The sequence below is a fragment of the Thamnophis elegans genome, chromosome 2, assembly GCF_009769535.1.
Source record: "Thamnophis elegans isolate rThaEle1 chromosome 2, rThaEle1.pri, whole genome shotgun sequence".
NCBI classification, from domain to species: domain Eukaryota; kingdom Metazoa; phylum Chordata; class Lepidosauria; order Squamata; family Colubridae; genus Thamnophis; species Thamnophis elegans.
The window spans coordinates 95,151,368-95,175,877 of record NC_045542.1 but is presented as its reverse complement, the minus strand read 5'-3'; the positions used below and the strand labels follow the sequence as shown (position 1 = coordinate 95,175,877).

Below are 24,510 nucleotides of genomic sequence, written 5' to 3'. Positions count from 1 at the left end.
AGCACTAAAACCTGATTCAATGATTGTTGGACTACGGTGCTTGATTGGCCAGCAAACTCGCCTGACCTGAACCCCATAGAGAATCTATGGGGCATTGCCAAGAGAAAGATGAGAGACATGAGACCTAACAATGCAGAAGAGCTGAAGGTTGCTATTGAAGCATCCTGGTCTTCCATAACACCTCAGCAGTGCCACAGGCTGATAGTTTCCATGCCATGCCGCATTGAGGCAGTAATTGCTGCAAAAGAGGCCCAAACCAAGTACTGAGTACATATGCATGCTTATACTTTTCAGAGATGCAATATTGTTCTATGTACAATCCCTGTTTTATTGATTGCATGTAATATTCTAATTTTCTAAGATGATGCATTTGGGGTTTTCATGAGCTGTATGCCATAATCATCACAATTATGACAAATCACGGCTTGGACTATTTTGCTTTGCATGTAATGAGTCTTATCTCATATATTAGTTTTACCTTTTAAGTTGCATTACTGAAATAAACAAACTTTTGCACGATATTCTAATTTTTTGAGTTTCACCTGTATGTTTGGCTGCTTATATACAATGGTTGCTATTTTGAAACTTTCAAAACTTCTGCAAACACTTGTAGATAATTGTGAACTTTAATTCTCAATTAACCTTTCACTTCTCCACAATTTTTCAGCAGGAGAAATGCTACATCCTCTGTTTGAAATGCACCACTGCATGAAAAAGTACCATAATAAAAGACAATAATATCTTTTGAAAGAAGCAGGCTAAATAGCCAGACATTTTTTTATGTTGATACAGAAGGTACACATGAATGGTAGCCATACTTTTTAAGATGGGTTGAAATTTCCATCATGTGCAGGTCCTACTCTCAGTCCACATATGGGACATATGACCATTTTTTGACAAAAACCTATAGCAAATTCTAGGTTGGACATTTCTAAGCTCAGCAGGTAATACCTATTTACACAAACCTGTTATCTAAAATCACTGCAGCTGTTGCTGGTTATCTGGTTATTAAGAGCTAAATCAAGCAAGAGGGAAACAATCAGAACACTTTTTATGCAATTAAAATGATAATAAAGTTTCCATCCAGTTGAGTTTAACTTCTGATGTCCTCATAGGTGATCTCCTTGGGCATCTGTTCAGAGCTATATTCTTCTGGAATACCATTTTTTAAATAAAAAGTTCTCAATCTAGTCTCTTCTATAGCCTTAGCATTTTTGGATAGCTTCCACATGACCTCCCAGCAGGTCCAACCCTTCTTAACTTTCAGAGATCAGCCAAAGTCAGCATTATCATGTTTTTAAAAGTTTGGTGCCAGCCTGAGAATAGTGCACAGCTGATTCCCCACCCCACCAAAAAATAGAGGAATGGGGGGAGATGATATATCAGAAGAAAAAACAAACCAAATTATGTCTTTTACAGTCAGCCATTACAGTGAATTCCGTAAGAATGTTCTTTTTTCTCTCCTTTATCCATACCTCATTTTACTCAGAAAGTACCTGAACAGAAGCCACCGCTTCCATTTATTGATGTATGCGTCTCCATAAATATGGATGTCCTGTATGTTTTTGTTTTTTGCTTTAGTCCCGCCCCCTCTTATAATTTTGTGCATTCTCTTTTGTTTTTCCCCACGTATTTCATTTTAAAAAAATGAAAATTAAAAACTAAAGTATCTGAATGGAAAAGTTTGTGCACAGTAACTCACATTCTATTAAGGAATTCACCACTATCTAAAAGATGATCAATCTATTGTCCTAATATATGTAGCTATGTCCATTGCAGGGACAAGTAAACAGAAGAATTCCTGTCTATAATGCATGCCCTGCTGATGATTGTCAGAGTTTATTTTGCAGAGGTGAAATGTGGTAGATATGGAATTAATTTACATGAATCTGATTTTAATCAGGACATTTTTTTCCAGAAATATTAGCAGGCTGTTAAAACAGATAGAATAAAATCCCCTAATTGTTTATTTTCCATTGTGCAAATAATCAGATGTTTGCGATTGAATCGCACCCTTGGTTCCAGCATGTCAAATCCTCCTGTTTGCGCTTTATCCCTAGACTGTATCAATACAGGTAATCTCAGGTTCCTCTGGAAATAATCATGAACCAGATTCAAGCCATGCACTGACCTTGAAGAATTTATCAATTTTGCTGAGGTTGATTCTCTTCTTAGCATCTAATTTGTAAATATTACTGACATTTCCATCCATCAGGTACAGACCAAAACCCATCACCTAAAAGAAAAATACGAGCAACATCTGAATGTTTATCATAGCCATTTAATAGTTAATGTTTGAAAGAAGGAAAAGAGCATATTCTATGCACAAATTTTCAATTAAAAAAACCACATCTCTCTCATAATATCTCAGATGACATTTACTCTGTGACTAACCATAACATACTTTTGATTTCCAATATTTTAGGAAGCTTCCTTAAATTGCTTTGAAGTATTTGTCCAGTTGACTCGATATTCTCCACTCTGACTGGCAGCTGTTTTCTGAATGTAAAGATATTTTACCTTGGCTTTCTTGTACATCTTCCATTTATTTTATTTATTTTTTATTTATTGAACATTTATAGGCCGCCCTTTTCCCTGAGGGGACTCAGGGCGGCTTACAACAATGAGGGAAGGGAGTGCAAGACAAGACATAAAAGAAAAACGTGAGTAAAAAAAATTAACCATAAAACACAACATTCACTCAACATTCGGGCGGGGTGAGAGTAAAATCCTATCCCCAGGCCTGACGGGATAGCCAGATCTTGAGGGCCGTGCGGAAGGCCTGGACTGTGGTGACGGTGCGGATCTCCACGGGGAGGTTGTTCCATAGCGTCGGAGCTGCAACTGAGAAGGCTCTCCTCCGCGTAGTCGCCAGTCGGCACTGACTGGCGGATGGAATTCGGAGGAGGCCTACCCTGTGCGATCTGATGAGACGCAGGGAGGTAATTGGCAGAAGGCGGTCTCTCAGATAGCCAGATCCACTACCATGGAGCGCTTTATAGGTGGTAAGTAGGACCTTGAAGTGCACCCGACGATCAACAGGTAGCTAGCGCAGCTCACGGAGGATCGGTGTTATGTGGGCGAACCGTGGTGCGCCCACGATCACTCGTGCGGCCGCGTTCTGGACTAGCTGAAGTCGCCGGATGCTCTTCAAGGGCAGCCCCATGTAGAGCACATTGCAGTATTCCAGCCTAGAGATCACAAGGGCTCGAGTGACTGTTGTGAGGGCCTCCCACACACATACAAAATTGGGGCCTTTCTATGACCCACAGGCGTTCCATCCCTTAGATAAATAAAGGATTTTCAAACTGACTTTGAAAAAGAATTGCAGGATTTTTTGAATGTATGTTTTTAAATAGTTTTAAATCTTTCTTTTAATAAACCAGAAGTCACAGAGAAGTTAAAAATTAAACCTGTATACAATCTAAAAAGAGAAAAATGCAAAAAAACCCAAAACCTAACAACAACCCCACACCAAGATATGCGCCATGAAAACAGGCATCACAAAGTACTTGGGAAAAACTGAAAGATGGCTAAAATACATTGGTGGAGAATGGAAAGAAGTTACCTTCAAGAGCATATGCTTCTCACTGGGTGTCAAATACATCTTGTTTTCATAGTAATCCACACAGATGTTGACAATATCAGCCAACAGTTCTTCATAACCAGGGATCACTTCCAGCTGCTGATGCAGGCACTTAAAAAAAAATTCCCACAAGACCCTCACTAATTTTCAATGAGAACAAAATAAACAGTTGTAAAGTTTAATTTAATTCAGCATCTTCCCTGCAGTGTGTAGGCAAGGAATTAATTTAAGCGAGTATTGCTTACATCAAACACTGCCTTTGCTCTAAATAGTTGTATGCAGTGTTGGTTAGTATAAGAATGATTAAACCTCTCTTTTCCTATAGCTACTGTTTTCTACCATCTACCTATTCCCGATGTATTTCTGCTAACACCATTTTTTTTGGGAAAAGACAATAGTTTTTACTTCTGCACTAGCCAATTCTACATTTAGTAGCTTGCAAAAGATACTGTATATACTCGAGTATAAGCCTAGTTTTTCAGCCCACTTTTTGGGCTGAAAAAAGCCGCCTCGGCTTATACTCGAGTCAGTGAAAAATTTGCCCGAAATGGAGGAGAAAAAGGGGTTTCCCCTCCCTCTGTGTCAGTTTGCCGCGCAGCGCGCACCACACCATCCCCCCTCCTCACGTTCTAATGTAATGCAGGGCTGTCTTACGATTCCCCTTCCTCCCCCTCCTGCCGCTCTGCAACGATGTCCCACCTCCTCCTTGTTATGGCAAGCAGCCACATAGCGATGTCCCACCTCCTCTGGTACAGTGATCCAATGATATGAATCACTGTGCCGTGTGTCATAGGAGGCGGGACATCGCTCCCGCGGCTGCACGGGACATCATCATCACAGCGGGACATCAGCATCATGAGGTGAGTGAAGTATTTCATTGAATACACCGCTAGTTTACTGTTTTTCTTTGAAATAAATATTCAAAAACATTATTGGTATCTATTTTTATTTTTGAAATTTACCGGTAGCTGCTGCATTTCCCACCCTAGGCTTATACTCGAGTCAATAACTTTTCCAGTTTTTTGTGGTAAAATTAGGTGCCTCGGGGTCGGCCTATACTCGAGTATATACGGTAGTTGTTTACAAAGGCTGCAAAAGCAATAATTTAAGTGTTTGTGTAAAAAATAGAGTGGAGTTCTTGGTGCTCTTTATTTCCCCATCCTCCATCAAACACCTCCCCTCTGCAAACAAAACAAAATAAAACAAAACCTTGGCGCAGGGCAAATACATAATTTATACATAATATATAACTATACATAAAGAGGAAGCACTCCCTACTCTCAATCATACTGATGATGTTACCTAGTTGGATAATGAAACTTCTGTAAGCAAACAACCAAACTCAGAAAGCATCAAGAACTCCATATTCAACCCTGCACTATATATTTTTTCTTTTGTTGAAATGACAGAGGGACAAGAGATTTAGTAGTGGATTACGCCAAATGATTATTAGGAGGGTATATTCCTGACTCTGTGCATTTCTCACTCTGTGTGTGTGTGTGTGTGTGTGTGTGTGTGTGTGTGTTTCTATGTATTTGTATGTTTGTGTGTGTGTTAACACATCTGTTGTATAGAATAAAAACACAGTATTTTGTTGCTATGCAAATGTGGTTAAAAGCCTTGCACAGCATTTGCTATTTAATGGAGTTGATGTATAAGTGGCATCTATATTGATTTCATAATGCACAGTGTTTTCTAAATAGTCCAAGCTGACTAATTTCCTATGCAACCACTTGCATTTAATAAGGCCCAAACTCCCAAATACAAATAAGGTCTAAAAGTGATAAATATATTTCTTACGATGTACTGTATTCTCCAAACTCAAGTCCAAAGCATACATGTAAGGTCAAAGTAAACTTATTTAAATATCATAATATTTGATAAAAAGATAAAAGAGAACATTCTACCTGAGTGATTCTGTTATGGTTTGCTAGGAACATAGAGAGGTTCTGTGATTCCTGAATAGACTGAGGATCAGCCATTTTTCTTAAAAACTGGGCTGCTCTAAAAAAATAAGAGTAAATTCAATTTTGTTGATAAATTGGAACACCATACCAGCATATTGCTCAGTACCACAGACTTATAAAAGGAGCCATCAAACTATTACAAGAATGGCATTTCATTATTTTTATTCCACCATAAATATATTTTGACATAAAACAGGATTTAGAAGCTTCTATTTCATGACTAAGTACTAATAACTTTGGAAAAAGCACTGGCCCTATTTCCAAGGTAAAGGTTTCTCTCACTTATATGTGCTAGTTGTTCCCAACTCTAGAGGGCGGTACTCATCTCTGTTTCAAAGCCGAAGAGCCAGCGCTATCCAAAGATGTCTCCGTGGTCATGTGGCTGGCATGACTAAACGCCAAAGGCGCACAGAATGCTGCTACCTTCCCACCAAAGGTGACTCCTATTTTTCTACTTGCATTTTTACATGCTTTCGAACTGCTAGTTGGCAGAAGCTGGGACAAGTAACGGGAGCTCACTCTGTTACGTGGCGCTAGGGATTCGAACTGCCCAACTGCCAACTTTTCTGATTGACATGCTCAGCGTTTAAGTCACTGAGCCACCACATCCCCTCCTTATTTCCAAAGATCTCAGCAATAAGCAATAATATTAAAATACATACATATGTATTAATCTCACCTTTTGTAAGCAGAATGGTCATTTTTGACACTGCACTTCATGTTCTTCAATTCATCCAAGACTGCAAACATATTGATAAACTTTCCCAGTGTCAGTAGATAAGCTTCTGAAACAAAGTCTTTCCTTCTCTCTGCATGGCACAAACGCTTGACCTCACTACAGAATCGTTCAATGGCCTTTCTCTAAGAAATAGTGAGACAGCGATAATTTAAAGAAGGAGTAAAAAGGGAGGAACTGCCAGTAATGGGTGAGAAATGAGATTTTATTAACTGCATGATATTCCACCACCTCAAGTCTAAGCTTTAACCTGCCTTATTTCCACCTCCTAAAAAGTTAAGGGATGTTGTTGTTTATTTATCCAGTTGAGCTGTTGTCCTCAACATACCTAGCATTCTACGAAACTAAAAATGAAAATTGGCCCAAACTGTGACATTCAGAAAATTTTGTCAACAAACTGAGGAAATGCTAGGAAGCATCCTAGTGCTCGGAGAATTGAAAAAGAAGGGATTCTTTTGGCTATGATAAATGTATCATTGTGAAGTATTTGTTTTTCTATACCAAATCTTATGCCTTATTTTCCTTATGGATATATGTGGGGGGAACTGACTTGTATTTTTTCCTTTTTTTGGCATGATGGGTATCTTGTTTTCTTTGTTTCTATTTTTTTTTTGAAGTATATGTTGGAGATATTTTCCTTATCCTCCACCAGTAGCCTGCTGTCCCCACACTATGGGGATGAATTTTGAGAGCTCTGGCCTTGATTTTGATTTTTTTTCATTTGGTAGTTGGATTATTTGCTTTTTCTTGATAGCCTTACCTGTTCGAAAACTGACATTTTGTTATTTACTATTCCTCTAAAGAATTTAACTAAGCAAATATTTTCCCCAGTTTGCACTAGATCATGAAAGCGCCCATGGCACATTGTCGAACTTTTAAGGAGACTCATCAACCCAAAAGCTTTGGGGACACATAGCTTCTTCTGTTAGAAAAGAATAGCTGAATGGTGCTTTTTTGCCTGGCAGTCACATACATAATTTCATTTGCTGAAAATTGTATTACATGGACTGCTGGAAAAAATGGAATTCAATTGACAAGGAAATTTCATGAAAGAACCTGTAATCTGTATTCCTCTTTTGTTTAATTCTTCTAAAATCTGTCTAATTTTAGATATCATAATAGATAAACAGATTTAAGTTAGAAAGGAAATATCTGAGCAGGATAGTGCTTCATGTAACACAATTAAGCAAAAAGTGACCACCAGACTATAATATTTTTATTTGATGGTATCCCCTAACTGTGTGTTTTATGCATTTTTGACTAAGCCACAAGTATGATACTGTTAAAATATAAAGCATTTAAAGTATTTCTCCAGTTACTTTTAGTTTAGTCTGTTTCTATCATATTATCTTCCAACTTAAAAGGCTTTCATTATCCAGTGTCATGTCCTTGGATTTGCTTATTTGGACTATGATTTGCGGTAAAGTTAAACATCTTTCAAAACCGTCCACAATGAACCTCACATTAGATTAGAGAATGGTTTTGCCACATCTGTGTAACTAGTCTTTTTAGGCAAGTAGAAGGAAAGGTCAGCCAATATTGACAAGAATTTGAGTACTGTCTGTGTGACATCCAATAACATTCATTTGTTGACAAAATGGCAAACAGACAGAATTCTAGCTTTACCCAGCACTATTAAATCTGCCTCGGGAGAGTATTATGTCTTTCAAAACAATTTGAGAAGTGCACCGGTATATATGGATGGGAATGGATGCAGTCAGCAGAAATTTGTTATATAATTTTATATATTGCCCACTTTTACTAATTAAATCAAAATAAGATACTGTGTGAGGACAAGAACAATATTAAGCACTTAGCAAAATCATCATACCTCAGGTAGGTTTACCACAAAAATGTATTTTATTTATTTATTTTATTTATCAAATTTATTGGCTGCCTATCTTACCAAAGGGTAACTTCGGACCAAGAAACAATAGAATACCTATGGTTATTTTTACCGACAGGGTTTTCCACAATAATAAGTGAGGAGGACCCAACTGAAGCATAAGAACTTGGAACACCTACCTGAAAGTACATGAACTTCATGAGTTTTGTCACTTCTGGCTCTAAGACTTCCACTGTCTTCTCATAAATCTCTACTCGGTTTGGCTGCTCATTACACTTTACCTGAAAGTTAAGGTAACAATTTGCTATTAGTAGTCGTCATGGACATGATGAACAAGATCCATGGGACCATTTCAAAAGGATAGTTTTCAAAGTCGGATGTAGCAAAAACAAAAAATCTCGGAGTGCTTTTCAGATAAAACCAATTTAGAATGGGATGAACTCTCATGGACAAATCATAATCAGTTGCCAGATAAAAGGCTTCTAAATGAGACTAATGCAAAAAAAAATGTCAGAAAGCAATTAGTACTAGGAATGATACTCCATCATTTACATTATCACGTTTTTATACAATTTGCTCTCTAGATCAGAATGAACCAATGTTGCTGACGCTTACTTCATTTATTATTGCTAATTTATACATTTTTCTTGTCCAATAATAGCATTCACAAGCTTTTTCAGAAGCCAAATATTGTTATGTCTTTTACATTTAGCTTCCTAAAAACTCATTTCTACTTCCAGCCTCCTTGATATGAATGTTCTGGGGAAAGCATAATAATGCATTTTACTTACTATAATTGGATTTGTTGATTTTATTACATATTTTATTAGCTATGCATACTATTCTAGATACATCTAACATTATAACACAACATAAAATAGATTATTATGGTTGGTTGCGCAGTCAGCCAGATGTTTAGACTGAATTTGGCATTTTGGTCCACCTATCAAGTGTCAAGTCACTTAACTCCAGTATGAAATCTTAATTGAAGATTATGGAGTGTAATCTACCCAATGAAATGGTCCAATGTAAATTTGTAGTATTTTTTTTGTTCCAATTTCCCAGTCTAGGGTTGATTGACCCAAATTCACCCAACCAGAATCTGTGCTTAGGAGTAGACTAGAACCTGTGTCTTTACACTCTAATCCAGTACTACACTGGCTGTCCATAGTAGGTTAAATGAGAAATAAAATAATCTGAATGAATGTTCATTTATTAGAGATTTGTTCCTTTGGAAATACTGGTAGTAAAAAGCTGGTCGCAGGGGGTCATTCTTTGGGTCCTATAAGTTATTAGAGTATCTTCTGAGAAAAAGAAAAGCTTATAACATTCTTAGTGTATCTTTCAGTTTCTTTGTAATCCACTTGAAGTGGATTACAATTTAACTTGACATCTTACCTGGGGAATAGCTCTGGAGCAGCTCCTCCAAGTATAAAGCATTACCGCATATTCATGCCCTTCCTCCAACATCTCATTCTGAAACACATTGGGACAACATAATAGCACTAGTTGGCACATAACAATCTATTCTGCATCCCCTCAGTCAGCTCTGGATCACCTGATACCTACCATGCTAGAATGCACTGTTGCTTGCTCAATGTATCTAGCAATGCCAGTTACAAAAGCATTTCTGTCTTCAAAATTTGTATCAAAGTTGGCCTGAAAGCAGAAAAAGGAATAGTTAGATATTCTTTTTATTTAGATTTTCATTTGTTTTCAGAGATTTTCCACTGTCCTATTGTAGGAGTTACCTTAGCAATGTGCAACCAGTTAAAATGTAAAATATAAAACTTTATAGAAATAATGCATAAAAAAATTAAGCAGCTACAAAACAGTTATCAGGAAACAGAATGTAGTTACCTATCTATCTCAATATTTAAAAAAAACTGTTAGTCAGCAGTACTAATAAGCACCAATAAGATAAAATGAGAATATGAGAATAAGAGAATAAGACCAAGAAAAAATGGAAATAAATATTAGCTTTATAGTGATTAGTGATTTAGCTACTTGGGTAAGATTAAGTGTACATTGCATTATATAATGATAACTGCACATATTCACCTTATTAAAAATTATTTTTTTTGCATTCATTGAATGAAATTGATACTAGAGCTTCCCCCAACTGTTTGATGGGATCCTAAGATCACACTTTAAGAAGCACTGCTATGGATTATATGAATTTACAGATTTGCTGAACTTGAAGCAGCAGCAATAGAACTGTTCCGTAATAAATGATCGTTTGTGTTTATCATAACAGCAAAAACATATTTTGATAATAGGAGCATAACAGTTAGCCAAGCTATGTAACAATTACTTTTAAATGGTTTGTCAAAAGAAGCCAGTTCATATAATTTCCACGAATCTTTCTCCACCAGATCCAAAAGAAGCAACTTCGTAGTGAATTAAAATAAAAGAAGAACCCAAAATGTCCAAACTCCTAAAGGAGGGAAAATATGAGCACAGAGAACGTTAACTTGTTTCCAAGCCACTAAATGAGAATACATTTTCCCCATTGACAAGCTTTCTTTTTCTCTTCAAAGCATGATTGATGAGCTCCTTCAAGCTATGATTCTATGGACATATTGGTTACCTGGTACATAATGGATGATGGAGGTGGCTCAATGCATGGCTGCTGATCTGGTAATGGCAGCTCCTCCAGGAGGTCCACATTGGACAGAGCATCTTCAAGGGTTACGTGAGTTGTCATGGTTCCCAGCTTTTAGACTCACCACTAAAATAACAATAATAAATCCTTGTGTTATAGAACTGAAATAGAAATACACAACTATAGAAGGAAATCAGGCAACAGCAAAACACGACTGTTTCTGATCAGTTCTAGTGCCACCTTAGGCAAAATGGCAGCTGGGTGAAGTTTAGGACAACAAAAGCCTTCAGTGTGAAAGTGTCTATGGAGATTCTCTGTCATCCAGGTCATGGTTGTCCCAAAGGTGCTCTTTCAAGAGGTAACTGGCCTTTTTGGTTTTTCTTTGAAGGCAGTAGAAGACACCAAAGTTTACAGTAAACCCACACATAATTCAATATTTGGATTTTGATTCCCACCACCGACTGGAGCACAAAATGGGAGTCATCAGAACCCTAAACCACCGAGCTGAGGGTCTGCCTACCAGCAAAGATGGGAAAGAAAAAGAACTAAAACACATCAAGGAAGCCCTCAGAACATCCCAAGTGGGCCTTCATCAAATCTCAAAAAAAGATCTTACAGGAGCTCCACCATAACAGACAACAAAGAGAACAATAAATGAAGCAATGTTGTCATTCTATACATTTCACGAATATCGGAAAAGCTCAGGAGGATCTTCAGCCAACACAATATATGTGCACACCAGTGGTGGGTTTCAAAAATTGTTTGAACCTACTCTGTGGGTGTGGCTTCCTTTGTGGGAGTGGCTTGCTGCCCATGTGATCGGATAGGAATGGCTTGCCGCCCATGTGACCGGATATAAAGATGCCAACAACACTTGTCAGAATCACCTTAAATTACCTCGTACACAGCACTGGCATGCATAAGAATATGATGTAAGCTTGTTTTTTAAAAGGCATCTCTGGTTTGCGTTAAAATAACTTCAACACACGCAATGTTCTGATTGCACCACAAACACAGTAGCCATCCTTACCTTTCACAGAGGCATTGAGTTTTATAAATATGAGCATGATAGTGTAGAATAATCATATCCAAGGACCAGTGTGGGTTTCAAAAAAATTTGGAACCTCTTCTGTAGGTATGGCCTGCTTTCCGGGTCCACTGGTGGAACCTCTTCTAACTGGTTCGGTAGATTTGACGAACCGGTTCTACCGAATAGGTGCGAACTGGTAGGAACCCACCTCTGGTGCACACTTAAAAACCAAGAATACACAAAAGCAGAAGCTTGCCCACCCCAAGGATAAAACACCCAGACACAAACTGAGCAACATGGTATATGTAGTACAATGCAGTGAGCCATGTGCAGATCTGTACATGAGGGAAACAAAACAACCACTTCATAAACGCATGGCACAACATAGGAGAACAAATCCATCAGGACAAGACTCAGCAGTCCATCTGCATTTAAAAGGACTGCTGGTTGGAAAGAGGGGTCAAAGAGGCTATCTATGTCAAAATTGAACAACCCTCTCTCAACAGAGGGGGAGGGATACAACCTCATCTATCTTCAGTCTACAACACAGTCCTTTCAACAGTTCCAAGAAACCTCCACACTCATTTGCACTACTCAGGTTATCCTGATGACGCAGATGCAAATGACGAGCTGTCTGCAAGGAGTACAAATTGTTCCATTCTCCAACATCCAGTCACACCTGAGGAAACTTCTTAAATGAGAAGTGAAACATCTTCATAGAAAAACCAGAATGTCCAGCTGCCTCTTGAAAAAGCACCTTTGGGACTTCAGTGTGAAACTGATTAAAAGCTGGCCAGTTTCAAAAAGCAGAGAATGGGGGCCCAGTGTTATAAACAACTAATTAAGGTCATATAGCTGATATTATTAACTTGCACTTTAGGGAAATGCTGTGCTGCAGAGAAAAGCAGTTCCGGAAGAGATGGCTTGTTTAAAAAAAATTTCCACCTTGCAACAGGGGCAAAAAGGCGGGGAAAAATGCACAGGACACTGTAAGAGAGAACTTTATCTGAATAAGAAGGCAACAACTATTGATCTTCTCCGCTCTCTGTCATGTATTCACTTAGTGACCATTTTTCTTATGACCCTGTCATTGGAACAGAAGGTGTCACCAAATGAAGAGAGGGTATAAAGTAAACTACTAATAAGAGTGTGCCAATCCAAGATATACTATCAAATGCTTTCTCTCCTGTGACTGATTTGGTTTCCCCCCCCCTCTCCCTGATCCAAAGGAGAGAGATCGGAGAAGAAGGGATTACAAGAGAATAAGCAAACAATCAATATGAAATACATATTTCATATATGTTTGCATAGCATGCTCGCGATGGCTAGTGCCACTGCATTACTTTTTATGTGTATTCCCCACAGTGCCTACTTGCAATCTTTTCCTCTCCAATGAATGTAAATACAATCATTTCTTTCTTTCTTGCTAATTATCCCATCATCAGGTGGACATTCTAAAGGGACAGGAAGTGGTTAGGAGGCAAATAAAAGTGAAAGGAGTGGATTTTTATTAGTTTTGTCAGTTTCAAACCAACATCCTACTGCCAAGGTAAGCATTTCAAAGGGTGTGAAGTGAGGAAGGGAAAAATAAGGTTACAGTCACATGATTTCCCACTTAAGCCTGCTTCACTTAACAGAGCTGCTGGTTGCAATTTTGGTCACTAAGCAAGGACTATTGATATTTTTTACACATTTTGTATTGGAAGAAATTTATTTACAAATAACGTTAGTAAAACATTTTCCCACTGCAAGGTGGATTTTCATAGCATTCTCACCACTTTTGACTATTTCAAAATTCACTTCAAAAAAATAAATAAGCATAAACTTTGTAGCGTGATAATCTCAAATCTCAATCTTGAAGCAATAGGTTCAAAATTTGCAAAGCAAATAAGTAGGTATAAATTACTCAAAAAAATTCATGTAAAGGGGCAATATTGTCTTTTAAATTAAGTCCATATTGCCTGGAAGATCTTATGTTTTCATAATAGCATGAGAAGATCTTCATGCTTCTGTAGTGTTTTGTATACTTAATCAGGTAACATATTGTTGTTTTTAAGAGCAATTGCGCATCATGAAATCTTGTTAACAGCATGTAAAATATATGCAAAAGCATTAATGGTAAGCAAGGGATTATGAAGTGTGCATATATAACCAATTACAATCACATTATCAAGATGCATCCATTCTTCAGCATCTATCAGTGGTTAGTGGCACTTGGAAAATGGATGGATTCTCAGAAGCCCTTTTCCAGAAAAGAGGACAGATGGACTCAAGAAGCAGATGAGGTAATTCTCCAAAGGTTTCTATGACAAGTGTAATAAACAGCCATCAGAGCAAAGCAGCTGCTCACCTATGAGGCTCTCCTATTTTCTGAAACTACTTAAATCTGAATGCTCCTGCATATTGATAGAATCTAAAATGTTAAATTTCACTGTCAAGGTAGCAACCCTAAGTAGAAGATGTCAATTATCTTGAAGAATTATTGGTGTTATAATAATATTGCCTCAGAGGTATTTGTTGTTTTCACAGCAATCTTATCTCTTGAATAACAGTGTAAGTTTGGAGAGGGTTCTAGTTGCAGTTGTGCAAATAAATTTGGAAACTAATTTCACAGAAAAGCAGTCTCTTTCAACTGGTGTGTAAGGCAATGTACAAGCACTGCTATTGAATTGCACCTTAGACATTATAGTAAGCAATTCAAAGAGCTTAATAGGTAGAAAAGATCTATTTCATCAAAAGAAAAATTAAAGGGGTTGGAAGTATATCTATCCATACACTTCTACAATGTATGGAAGATATGGAAACTAACAGAGGTGTTTCCAAAGGATGGATGGGTATAAAAAAAAAATTGAATGGTGACCCCTTTTCATATGTGTTACATGTAAAATATTGTCCTCAAAAATTATTGTTTGCAAAAGCATTACTAAAATAGGAGCTGGGAAGGAGTATTTCCTCTTTCAATGCACAAAAAAAATCTTCATAGATTCTATGAGGATTCACAAAAATGAAGCTTCTCTTCTTTATTAGTATCTTTATAGTTTAACAATTTTAAAGGCATACAAAAATTTATTGGTGGGACTTTACAAGCTTATCTTCTGTATCGGGGGAAGTTTCCCTACTATTTTATTCCCACAAACAAGCTGTGTTAAAGGGACAGGGATATGAGACGCTCACACTTGGCAATCCAACAACTATAATAAAGAAATAAACCAGGTATCTTAATCCGCAACAGTTTCTTCTGGTTACACTGGTAATTTTAGCTTTGTGTTCCCAATTCTTGATTTCTAAAAAAGCAAATGAGTTGCTATAAGCAGGAGATCTATCCAGTTCTCATGTGAATGAAGAACATCTGCCAGTTAATGTTAGAGTCATTATCACAAGCAATCTGAGCCAAAGAAAGTTGCCCTTTTGCAAAGCAATGGGTTCATGGGGTCATCGATCAAAGGTCAGCATGAAATATTAGCCAACAGAAACCATCTGTGCCTCCTCGTAGGCCTAAACCAGGCAGGGTTGATTGAAGTGAGAGCTCAAAAGTGAACAAAACAGGATGGAGGGGGAAGGGGTGTTGAGGAAAGGCAAATGCAGTAAGCTGTTAGGTCTGTGGTTCATGTGCAACACTTCCTGCATCGTCATGTTCAAGAGACAGCAGTTGCAACTCCAGATTCTCAAGATGTAACAGCTGGATGCTATATGTAGATTATTCATTACCAATGAACTTGAAAGAGGGATGTTTGAAAAAATAGGCTGTTTTACTTTTTGTACAGGAAATACAAAAACACAGAAAACACTATCACTGTACGATCTCGAGTGATTTATGGTTTCATTACAAAACAAATTCATGGAAATTCACCTCCCCTCTCTTCATAAAGATAAGTATATAAGTATTTCCAGTCACTACAAAACAAATGAAATCAGTAATATGCTTGGACCTCTGGAATGAATTTCCTACTTTATGAACACAGAAGAACTAGTTAATTAGTTTGGGGTTCTTTTTCCCTGAAATGTAGTTACTACTTTCCAGAGATGCACAGAAAAGTAGCTCTTTCATGTGCTTCTGGTATCAATCTAAGGCAGCGAAACTCCAGTGGAAAAAATACTTTGAATTGGCTTGGTGACTGCCAAAAGAACTATACGAATCTGGAAAAACTGCACGCTTGCACATTCATTGATTTTGATTGAAAGTACTCAGTTGCATGGAATGCATAATTTGATTGTGCTATCATTCAAATACTGAATCTGATATTGATTCAGGATTCTTCAGATTATTTGAATTTATTTATACATTTTTGTTAATTGCAGCACTGAAACCAAGGGACATAAAACTCAGAAAGAGTCTGGTTGCACCTTTTCTAACTAACAAATGCTACTACAATGTATAAGCTTGTGTGGGGACATCCAGGGATGGTATGGGGAATTGAAGACAGCTCTAGAAAAGGATGGCCAATGACCACGGCAAAGAAGGAGGAACTGGTGAGTAGATAGATCATAGGAACGTCTCTGAATAAAGATGGAAGATTACCCACATGTGCTCTGGATGTGCTCTGTTTCTCAAGAGTCTGTAGGACATTGGTTTTCTGCAGGTTTGAGCACAAAGAGACAATGGGATTCACCATCTTGCTCATAATCACAGTGGAAACACTAAGTTTGCAAACTGCACTTTGCAAATCACTCTTGGAAATTGCTCATTAACTACTTCAGCTTTGAAAACATCCAGTGGGTCTGCTTTTAATCTTGGATGAAAGAATACTTTAATTATAAGCTTATAAACAGCAAAAAGTAAATATGATTTTGATCTTAGAAGCTTATATACCAACTAAGGGTCCAAATAAAATTGAAATATTGAATTTTTTACAGTAAGATTTTGGAATTAATTATAAACACGTTTTCACAGGAAATAGATTTTGTTTTGGTTTTCACAAGACATAACATAGATATGGAATATCATGATTCCAAAAACCGGACACGGAAGCAGACTAAATTTTAGGGAGACAAAAGACCAGGGGTGGGTTTCAACCGGTTTGCGGCGGTCCGTGCGAACTGGTTGGTCGGCGAACCCGGAAGTAAGTAACTTCCAGGAACGGCGAAGGGCCCAGCCACCTGCCCGCGCTTCTTACCCGGTTTTGATGAGTTCTGCGCTTCCACGCATGCGCAGGATGCATACAGTGCCTGCGCGATCCTCCAGGAGCAGCTGGAGCATCGCACAGACGCTAGTACGCATGTGTGCACCGCGCGCGTGCACGAGGACACCACCGGCCCCGTTCCAACCGAACCGGTTGGAACGGGGCGAGAAACCCACCCCTGCAAAAGACATACAGATTAATAAGACGGTTATGACTTTTGAAGAATGGAATCAGAAAATGGTAGCCACAATAATAATGTCAGTAATATGTGCTTTCATGATTAGACTATGTCCAAAAGATGTTATTGAAAAAAATCATATGTAGAACAATGAAGATAAATCAAATCCTATGACAATATTTGAATGAACTAAAAATTAAGACTGTTGGAATTAAACAGAAGGAATATAAAATTGGTTTATTTGATCAAGGTTAAAAAATGTATGTTGCTACTTCTGGTTATCCTTTCTTAACTTTATGTTGACACCGGGACTGAAAACATTATATTTTATGGATTTGTTTATAGATAAGAAATGGGATATGGAATGATGAAATAAAACTTTGTAACTTTAGAGAAAATGAAGTTACTAAATTTGTTATACTTGAAATTCACTTCTTTATATATTCCTTTTTTAATTATATTCTTACTTTCTCTTCCTTCTTTTTTCTTTCATTGTTTACTCCTCTCTTTTTTCTTTTCTAAATGTAGTTCTTATTAGATTTTACAATTATACTCAAAATTTTCGCTTCATCACATGTATAGAGTAACCAGACTAATAGGAAAGTGTACATTTATATGTTTCTTTATTTATTTATAGTTTACATGTCTATTAATTAAATTGAGCAGATAGGTAATAAAGCTAAGTTGAAAAGATGCATGTAGAAAATAGTGAGATGAAGATCATGAACTGCTGAAAGACTGAATAACAGTTGCCTCACACCTGGCAGAATGAGGAAGCAAGGGTTTTTTTAAAAAAATGCAGTCTGTGGCTGGCAAGCAGCAAGAAAGATGAGCAAGAATTGTGTATAGTAGAATCTTTGGTTTGTTTCATGGCATCTGTCATTGGAGAGTTGGCTGGAAGAATTTCAACAATGAGAGAGTAGACTTGGTGAGGTGGTAGAAGATTGAATGAGCATTAGGCCACAAGCAACCATAACAGCCTTGGCAAACTGCTAGAGATGCACTCGCTCTTCAAGTCGCCAGGAAGGTCTGATGAGCAGTGGCATCAGTAGGAAGCTGTCAGAGGTAGAGGGACCACAATTTGGGTCCCTCTAGGACTAGGTGAGTTCTGTAGCCTAGGGAGATTATTTAGATGGTAGACAGATGAGAATCTACTCACTAAGGGAAGTTCACTTCTAGATTTATTGATAGGGAAAGTCAACAATGGTCAGGACATAACCTTAGACCTTGGTTACAGCAACAGAGCTACTGCCTGAATGAGCAGGAAAGGCAAATGGCATGATGTGATGGAAGTGTAATAGGATGGTTATTTAAGGATAAAATAGAAGTGGGTTACCGGATATTCAGGACGTTTTAAAGGATTGCTCCAAACAGAATGATGGAAGAGGGAGTATGAGAGTATGGGAATCTCAAGAAGCTAATTTTGGTCCATGGGAATATGACAGGAGGCTTTTGGTGAACCAATTCAGAAGAGGGAATATCAGCAATTTTAATACAGGTCCTAGTCTTCAACATCATCTCTCAGTTCAGAGATGAGAGTTACTAGGCACAATGGTCTCATACAGCTTTAGCTGAATGCCACATTAGTATGCAAAAATACTTCATTCATCCACAATATGTTGGAAAAGTAAATGTGGATAGGACTGGCTGAGAACAGGGATGTAACCATGCAAACTTCAAAACTTTTTCCAAGTCATGCAGACAAATTAATGTTTTTGATCTAGAGAACAATCCTTCCCAATACAAACATCTTTCATGGATATAAGCACTAAATTGCTACCATCATCTAGGTAGTCTTATTTTGATAAAAACTATTTCCACTCTATCTTTTGTTGCTACTACCCTTTTTAGTACTACTACAGGAGGGTAAGGAATGGGGAAACAAAATATGGGAAAACATAAGGAAAAGGGAACTACTATGTATTAACCAAACAATCCACAATTATGACATCAGAAGAGATCATAAAATCAATTTCTACTGATTTGAATAATAATATAGAAATACAAGATACAATCAATTAGAAAAAGAGAAAGGCACTGCAATAATTTAAACTGAACATGTAGGTTATCTTAAATACGTTCAATTAAAAATAAATCACACTGTGTCACATAAGCTTTATTCTCAGATAAGCAACACAGAAGTATCACCCGTATGTTTAAAATGGGAACTAGTCTTGAATGTCTTCTAGCAAATGAAAAATTCTTTTTCAAGAAATATGACAGTTAAATACTTCTGAAACTATTCTAACTTTCTCGGTCCCTACAAACTCAATTTTATCTTTGGGATTTGTTTTTTCCTCTTATGACGTCTCATTCGCTAAAAGAAAGTCTAACAAAAAAAATCCAGATGTTACTTGGAATTTTGTTAAAATTCCATGTAATTAAGAGAAAGAGACTTCATCAAATTCAATTTTTACAATTAATTTCTCAGTTGCTTAAATATTCCAAGTTAATCAGCTATTCTAAGATAGCAACCTGACCTCTTGTGCTCTCTGTTCTGTAGTTAAGACTTCCCATGACTTGCATGATCTCATGGAAGAATGCCAAGTCATCAGTTTCTGGGGCATCAGCAGCCAATGTGGGTAGAGATAAGAGGACAATTGCAGCAGTATGATCAAAATCCATCCCTTTTCATACCTGTGTGGTATTGATGAGCCTAACAAGAAAGACTTGATACATTCAAAACTGCCCCAGCAACTTCCTTTTTAAAAATTTTTTCACTATGCATGCCTGTGCTTTATTGTTTGATATGGCCTAGAGGTCTAGAGAAGTTGCTGTCCCTTGATCTACTTGAAAGAATAATATTCCTTCTCCAAACAAACTCAGGAGAGTTTACATGCAATTTCCTTCCTTTGACTGTATATTTGTGCATACTTGATTCAGATTAGAACTTACTATATTTATAGTCTCTTTTTTTTTTACCTTATTGTTCTAAATTGAGTATACCAAATCCATTTATAGTAAAATTTAACTTTTCATAAACTCTGGAGCCTATGTGGCTTTCATTCTTACTGAATTAACTATTACTGAATTGTAATAGTGGCTTTGTCATCCACTTTTGAATTGGAACGAAGTATGTTTAATTTGAATTGTGTGCTTCTATTAAATAAATGCATTTATCATTTATCACTTAAATCACGTAATACCACTTCTTGGGGTCCAATACCTATCAGACACAGTCCAAAAACTCTATTTCCATTTCCTTAATTATTTTCAAGAAAAATATTTGGCTTTTATCAAATTCCAGGGAGAAAATATTTTTCTATATTTGAAAAAGAAATATTTGAGAAATATTTGATATAATTTCTTGCCAGCTTTTCTCAATCAAAATCAGTGAGGAAGCTGGCAGAAAGTTGCAAGTCCCAGAACTAGAGACAGGTTGGTGGTTGCTGCCAGATAGGAGAAGGTGCAAGGATAAGTGTGAGGGGCATTGTGTGGGCCAGGGAAGGTGTGTATGGTACACAGGTAGCTAGCACAGCTTGAGCACAGAGGAGCTGAGGGACAGTGTACTGTTGGGGGAAACTTACCCCAATGATTTGAAAATTTATTATTTTTGAGGTGCAGGAGGCAGCGAGCATGGTCACCTTATGGCTGCTGCTGTGTTGCAATATTTTCAGGGAGGGCCTATTTTCAGGGGAGGGCTTATTTTAGCACATGCACTCAAAAGCCCAATTCGGCTTATTATCCGGGGAGATATTATTTTCAGAGAAATAGGGTAGCTATACGCTTCTTTTGGTAGAGACCTGTCCTTTAATAGTCTGTAAGCACAGTAATGAAGTACATATAAAAACAATCCAGTCTCACACAATGAATATATTTACAATGGATTTAATGAAAATGTATCTTAAATTACTATTGACCTCTTTCTGTGTCTTATCAAGATAACTTTGATTTCTATACATTTAGAATCTTTATGTGGCAAGTTTCCATCATATGAATTTACTTCCTGTGAAAACAACTTGAGAAAAAGTGACTGTACCCCAAAACGTTCTGAGTGGGGTGAATGTGTGTAAGAAACATATATGATAACATAGTATTTTTCATAATGTGATCTATACAATTTCTCATACTGATTCTGATTCCCACTGAAAGCCTAACTGGAGGGTTTTAACTTTTAGAAGTTACTTTTAATTCTTGACCTAATATGAACATCATCTTTTTATGTTTTCTCACAATGAACAACCATTGATAAATGTGTAAAATCTACAGATGAACCTGGGTTCATTATAATATAAAAATGCCTTACTGCTTGTTTTTTTTTTATTATTGTAAGTAGCCTTGGATGTCATCTTGGTCCCCAAATAGGGCAAAAACATAATAAAATCAAAAAGAGACCGAAAGTTATTTAGAAGAAAATCTTCCTGAATCCAATAAGTACCATGTATATATGAATAGGTCTGAGCCTCAAATAGCAAAGAAAAGCATTCATGGGCAAATAACAGATTCCAGAAAAGCAAGATGAGTTTGAAGAAAAAGGTGCTTATATAGTACATACCCAAATACACATACTGAAAATTAAGTCTGATTGTGCTAATCTGGAAGAATATCATCAGTTGTTTGGGTAAAACTATTTTCTTGGCCACTGGGTTAGAGAATTTATTTTATTTTGAGAGCCAGTGTTAGCTGAAGCTTTATTTCAATGCAGATTAAAGTCAGCTGATTTCTTGTATTGTACCAGCCAAAAACATTTTTATCCACAAAGGTCCAATGTTTCTCCTAACAAAATAGCCTACAAATAACATCAGATCTCTGCATGCCTCTCTTTCCATTTCCTGGAGTTAAGGCAATCTCATTACTTGAGATTTTTGTGATGGGAAATCCCCGAGCCACCCTAGTGACAGCAACAGATGGCTCAGGGGCCCTTCTATTTCACTAACAGCAATCTCGTTTTTACCTGCAAACTCCAAAATCTGTGAATTAATTTTCACAGGGGCTATCTTTAAAACAGCCTAATGAAACTATACTAGGCCATTCCTTTCTATATGTCCTGTTTCCTTTTAATTTCAGAGATCTCAGCTGTGATTGACAGTACAATTCATTGCAAACCTGTTGTTTGGCACTAGGAAATAGCTGATTTTCAACCCACTCATGCTTTATAAGCACAAAAGTTTGTCTCATACATTTGATGCTACATAGCATTATTTAAGGTATCCCCAAGGACATAATTTAAATGACACATACAAATAATAATTTGATGTAGATTCCAGTTCTGAAATTCTAATCCAAATTCCCCATTGGCCTAACCTTTCCTTTAAAGACTCCATTAAGAACAAGATGGTAGAGAAACTGTTCGAATTTAACCCCCCCAAGCATCTTTTTGTATTTTTCAAGTTGAAAAGCACACCTGCTGCGATTCCACTTCCTTTGAGCATTTTCTATTCACCATCTCTCCCCAGATGTTTGTTCCTCTGCATCACACCTTTTATTTTGAAAGAAAGACTGAAGTAGAATTCGTCTCTCTAATTGCGGGCGGTTTAATTTAACCCCCAAAGCTATCCCTTAATTCAATCTGACGTGTGTTTGTGTTAACAAAAAATCCAATTAGCATTTCATGGCGTGGATCACATTTTTTTCCACGCAAGACATCAATAAAAAAGGCTGATCACATGGCAATTGCTTGATGCACTCTTATAAACAAGGAGGCCTCTCGATGCAAAAGCATAGGTATCTCTAAGCATTCTGGGATATCGCTCGTAAAAATCCTTCTTCCCGAGGGGGCTAGCAGGGCCGCTCTCCCGGCAGAATGACAGCCGCACCTGCTGGTGCCCCCTCCTTCCTCCTCCACCCCCCTACCCCAGCCGGGGTCTCTTAAGAGCCTGTTGCAGAAAGGCTTGAATCGGGGCAGCCTCTGCCGCTCGGGCTCAGCCGCCCTGCAGCAGCCAAGCTGTCACCGCCAGCTCTTGGACGCAGCCGCCTCCACCTCCCTCGCACCCGTCAACCCACCCAAGGCCGCCCAAGCCTAGCGATCGGAAGGGTTGTGGAGGAGGCCAGAGGCGGATGAATGAAGGGTGGTGGGCGGCGGAGGAGCCGAGGGAAAGTCCCGGTTCCAGCGCCGGCTTCCTCAAAGCTACACCTGCGGGTTTGCCTCTCGCTTTAGCGCCTTTCCCCACCCACCCCCTCGCCACCCTTCACGCATCTGCCCCCGCTTCCAGCCCGGTGGCTAGCAGGTCTGCCGTCTTTCATTAACCCGAACAGCAGCCCCCGCTCGCTCGCTCGCTCGCCCGCCCGCCCGCCGCTGGCGCCGGAGCAGCAATGTCGGGCCCCCAGCCTCATGCTCAATGGTGGCGAGAATCAGCCGCGAGGTTCCCGGGCACACAAACAGCTATGAGTCCCGTTGCTTACCTTGCGGGAGAGGAAGGATGCTTTACCTGGCCTCTGCGGCTGGGCTCAACGGTGGCTACAGCGGAGAAGGAGGCAGGGATGCTACAGCGTCAACGCCGCCGCCGCTGCCACCACTCGGCAGTCTCCACCTCCGTCGCCACAGCCGCCGCCTCCTCCCCCTCCCTCTATTGCTGCTGCCGCTTGGGTCTATTTGTGTATGTCTCTCTCTCTCGCACACGCAGAGCAGGAGCCGACCGGGCTGTAGCCGGTGCAGACTTCCTGAGTTCTTGCTCTAAAATGATTCCCACCCGCCGCGAGAAAGAAACCTCCCTCTCTATCGCCTGCCAGCCTGAACGCTCGCCCGCCGGCTGCTTACCCCTCATGAAGCCACACTCTTGTCCCGATGACAGTTTGCACCTGTTAATGAGACAAAGATTCATTCATACTTATAAAAAAAAAATCACACACACGTACACCACACATACACACACCAATATCTAATTCTAATAAAAAAATCTAAGGGTTTCCCCATCCTCAGTTTAAAAGAACGAAGAGAGTTGCATTTGTCATTCCCAAATCGAGCAAACTTGTATTTTACACGTGGAAGATGCCCTCTTTAAAACTAATGCAAGTTCTTTTCCCCCTGGTTCCTTAAATATCTTCTCTTTCTGTAACTAATAAATATTTTGAATGGAAATTGATTCTGGAGTTCTTCTGGAAAAAAGTTGAAGCTGCAATCTCTCTATGGCTACTGGACAAGACAAGGGGAACTGGACAAGGAGAATTGTGGTTCTTCAATCTGATGTCCACCATAGATGGATTTCTTCATTTCCTGCCATAAAGGTCTGCCATGTTGGAAAGGGGTTTATGGGAACTGAATTTCAACATACTTTAAAGACACACATTTGGGTAAGTTGGACTACTTCAGTGGGTTGTACACAGAATTTTCTGAGTACATGACTGGAATTGCAACTGGATATGAGTGCTGTAACACAGATGAATCAGGAATATTTTAATTCATGTCATTTATTTTAAAAATCTTACTTTAGAATTATTCATTAACAGAATTAAAGGAAACTTTATACAGATGACTTTTAAATGCATATCTATACTGTCACATT

The 24,510-nt window shown here is 38.3% G+C and overlaps 1 protein-coding gene across 2 annotated transcripts in view; it reads right to left on the bottom strand.

The window, feature by feature from the left end:
* The window catches only part of CYFIP2 (cytoplasmic FMR1 interacting protein 2), a 71,138-nt gene extending 47,588 nt beyond the window's left edge, over positions 1–23,550 (bottom strand). For both annotated transcript variants that reach the window (XM_032212256.1, XM_032212257.1), the window contains exons 1-9: positions 23,411–23,550; positions 10,726–10,866; positions 9,705–9,794; positions 9,534–9,611; positions 8,315–8,416; positions 6,233–6,414; positions 5,494–5,590; positions 3,569–3,697; positions 2,132–2,236 (exon numbers count right to left, since the gene is read on the bottom strand). In XM_032212256.1, the coding sequence (XP_032068147.1) occupies positions 2,132–2,236; positions 3,569–3,697; positions 5,494–5,590; positions 6,233–6,414; positions 8,315–8,416; positions 9,534–9,611; positions 9,705–9,794; positions 10,726–10,842 (900 nt within the window). In that variant the 5' untranslated portion in view covers positions 10,843–10,866; positions 23,411–23,550. The remainder of the gene's footprint in view (positions 1–2,131; positions 2,237–3,568; positions 3,698–5,493; positions 5,591–6,232; positions 6,415–8,314; positions 8,417–9,533; positions 9,612–9,704; positions 9,795–10,725; positions 10,867–23,410) is intronic.
* Positions 23,551–24,510: the final 960 nt, after the last annotated feature.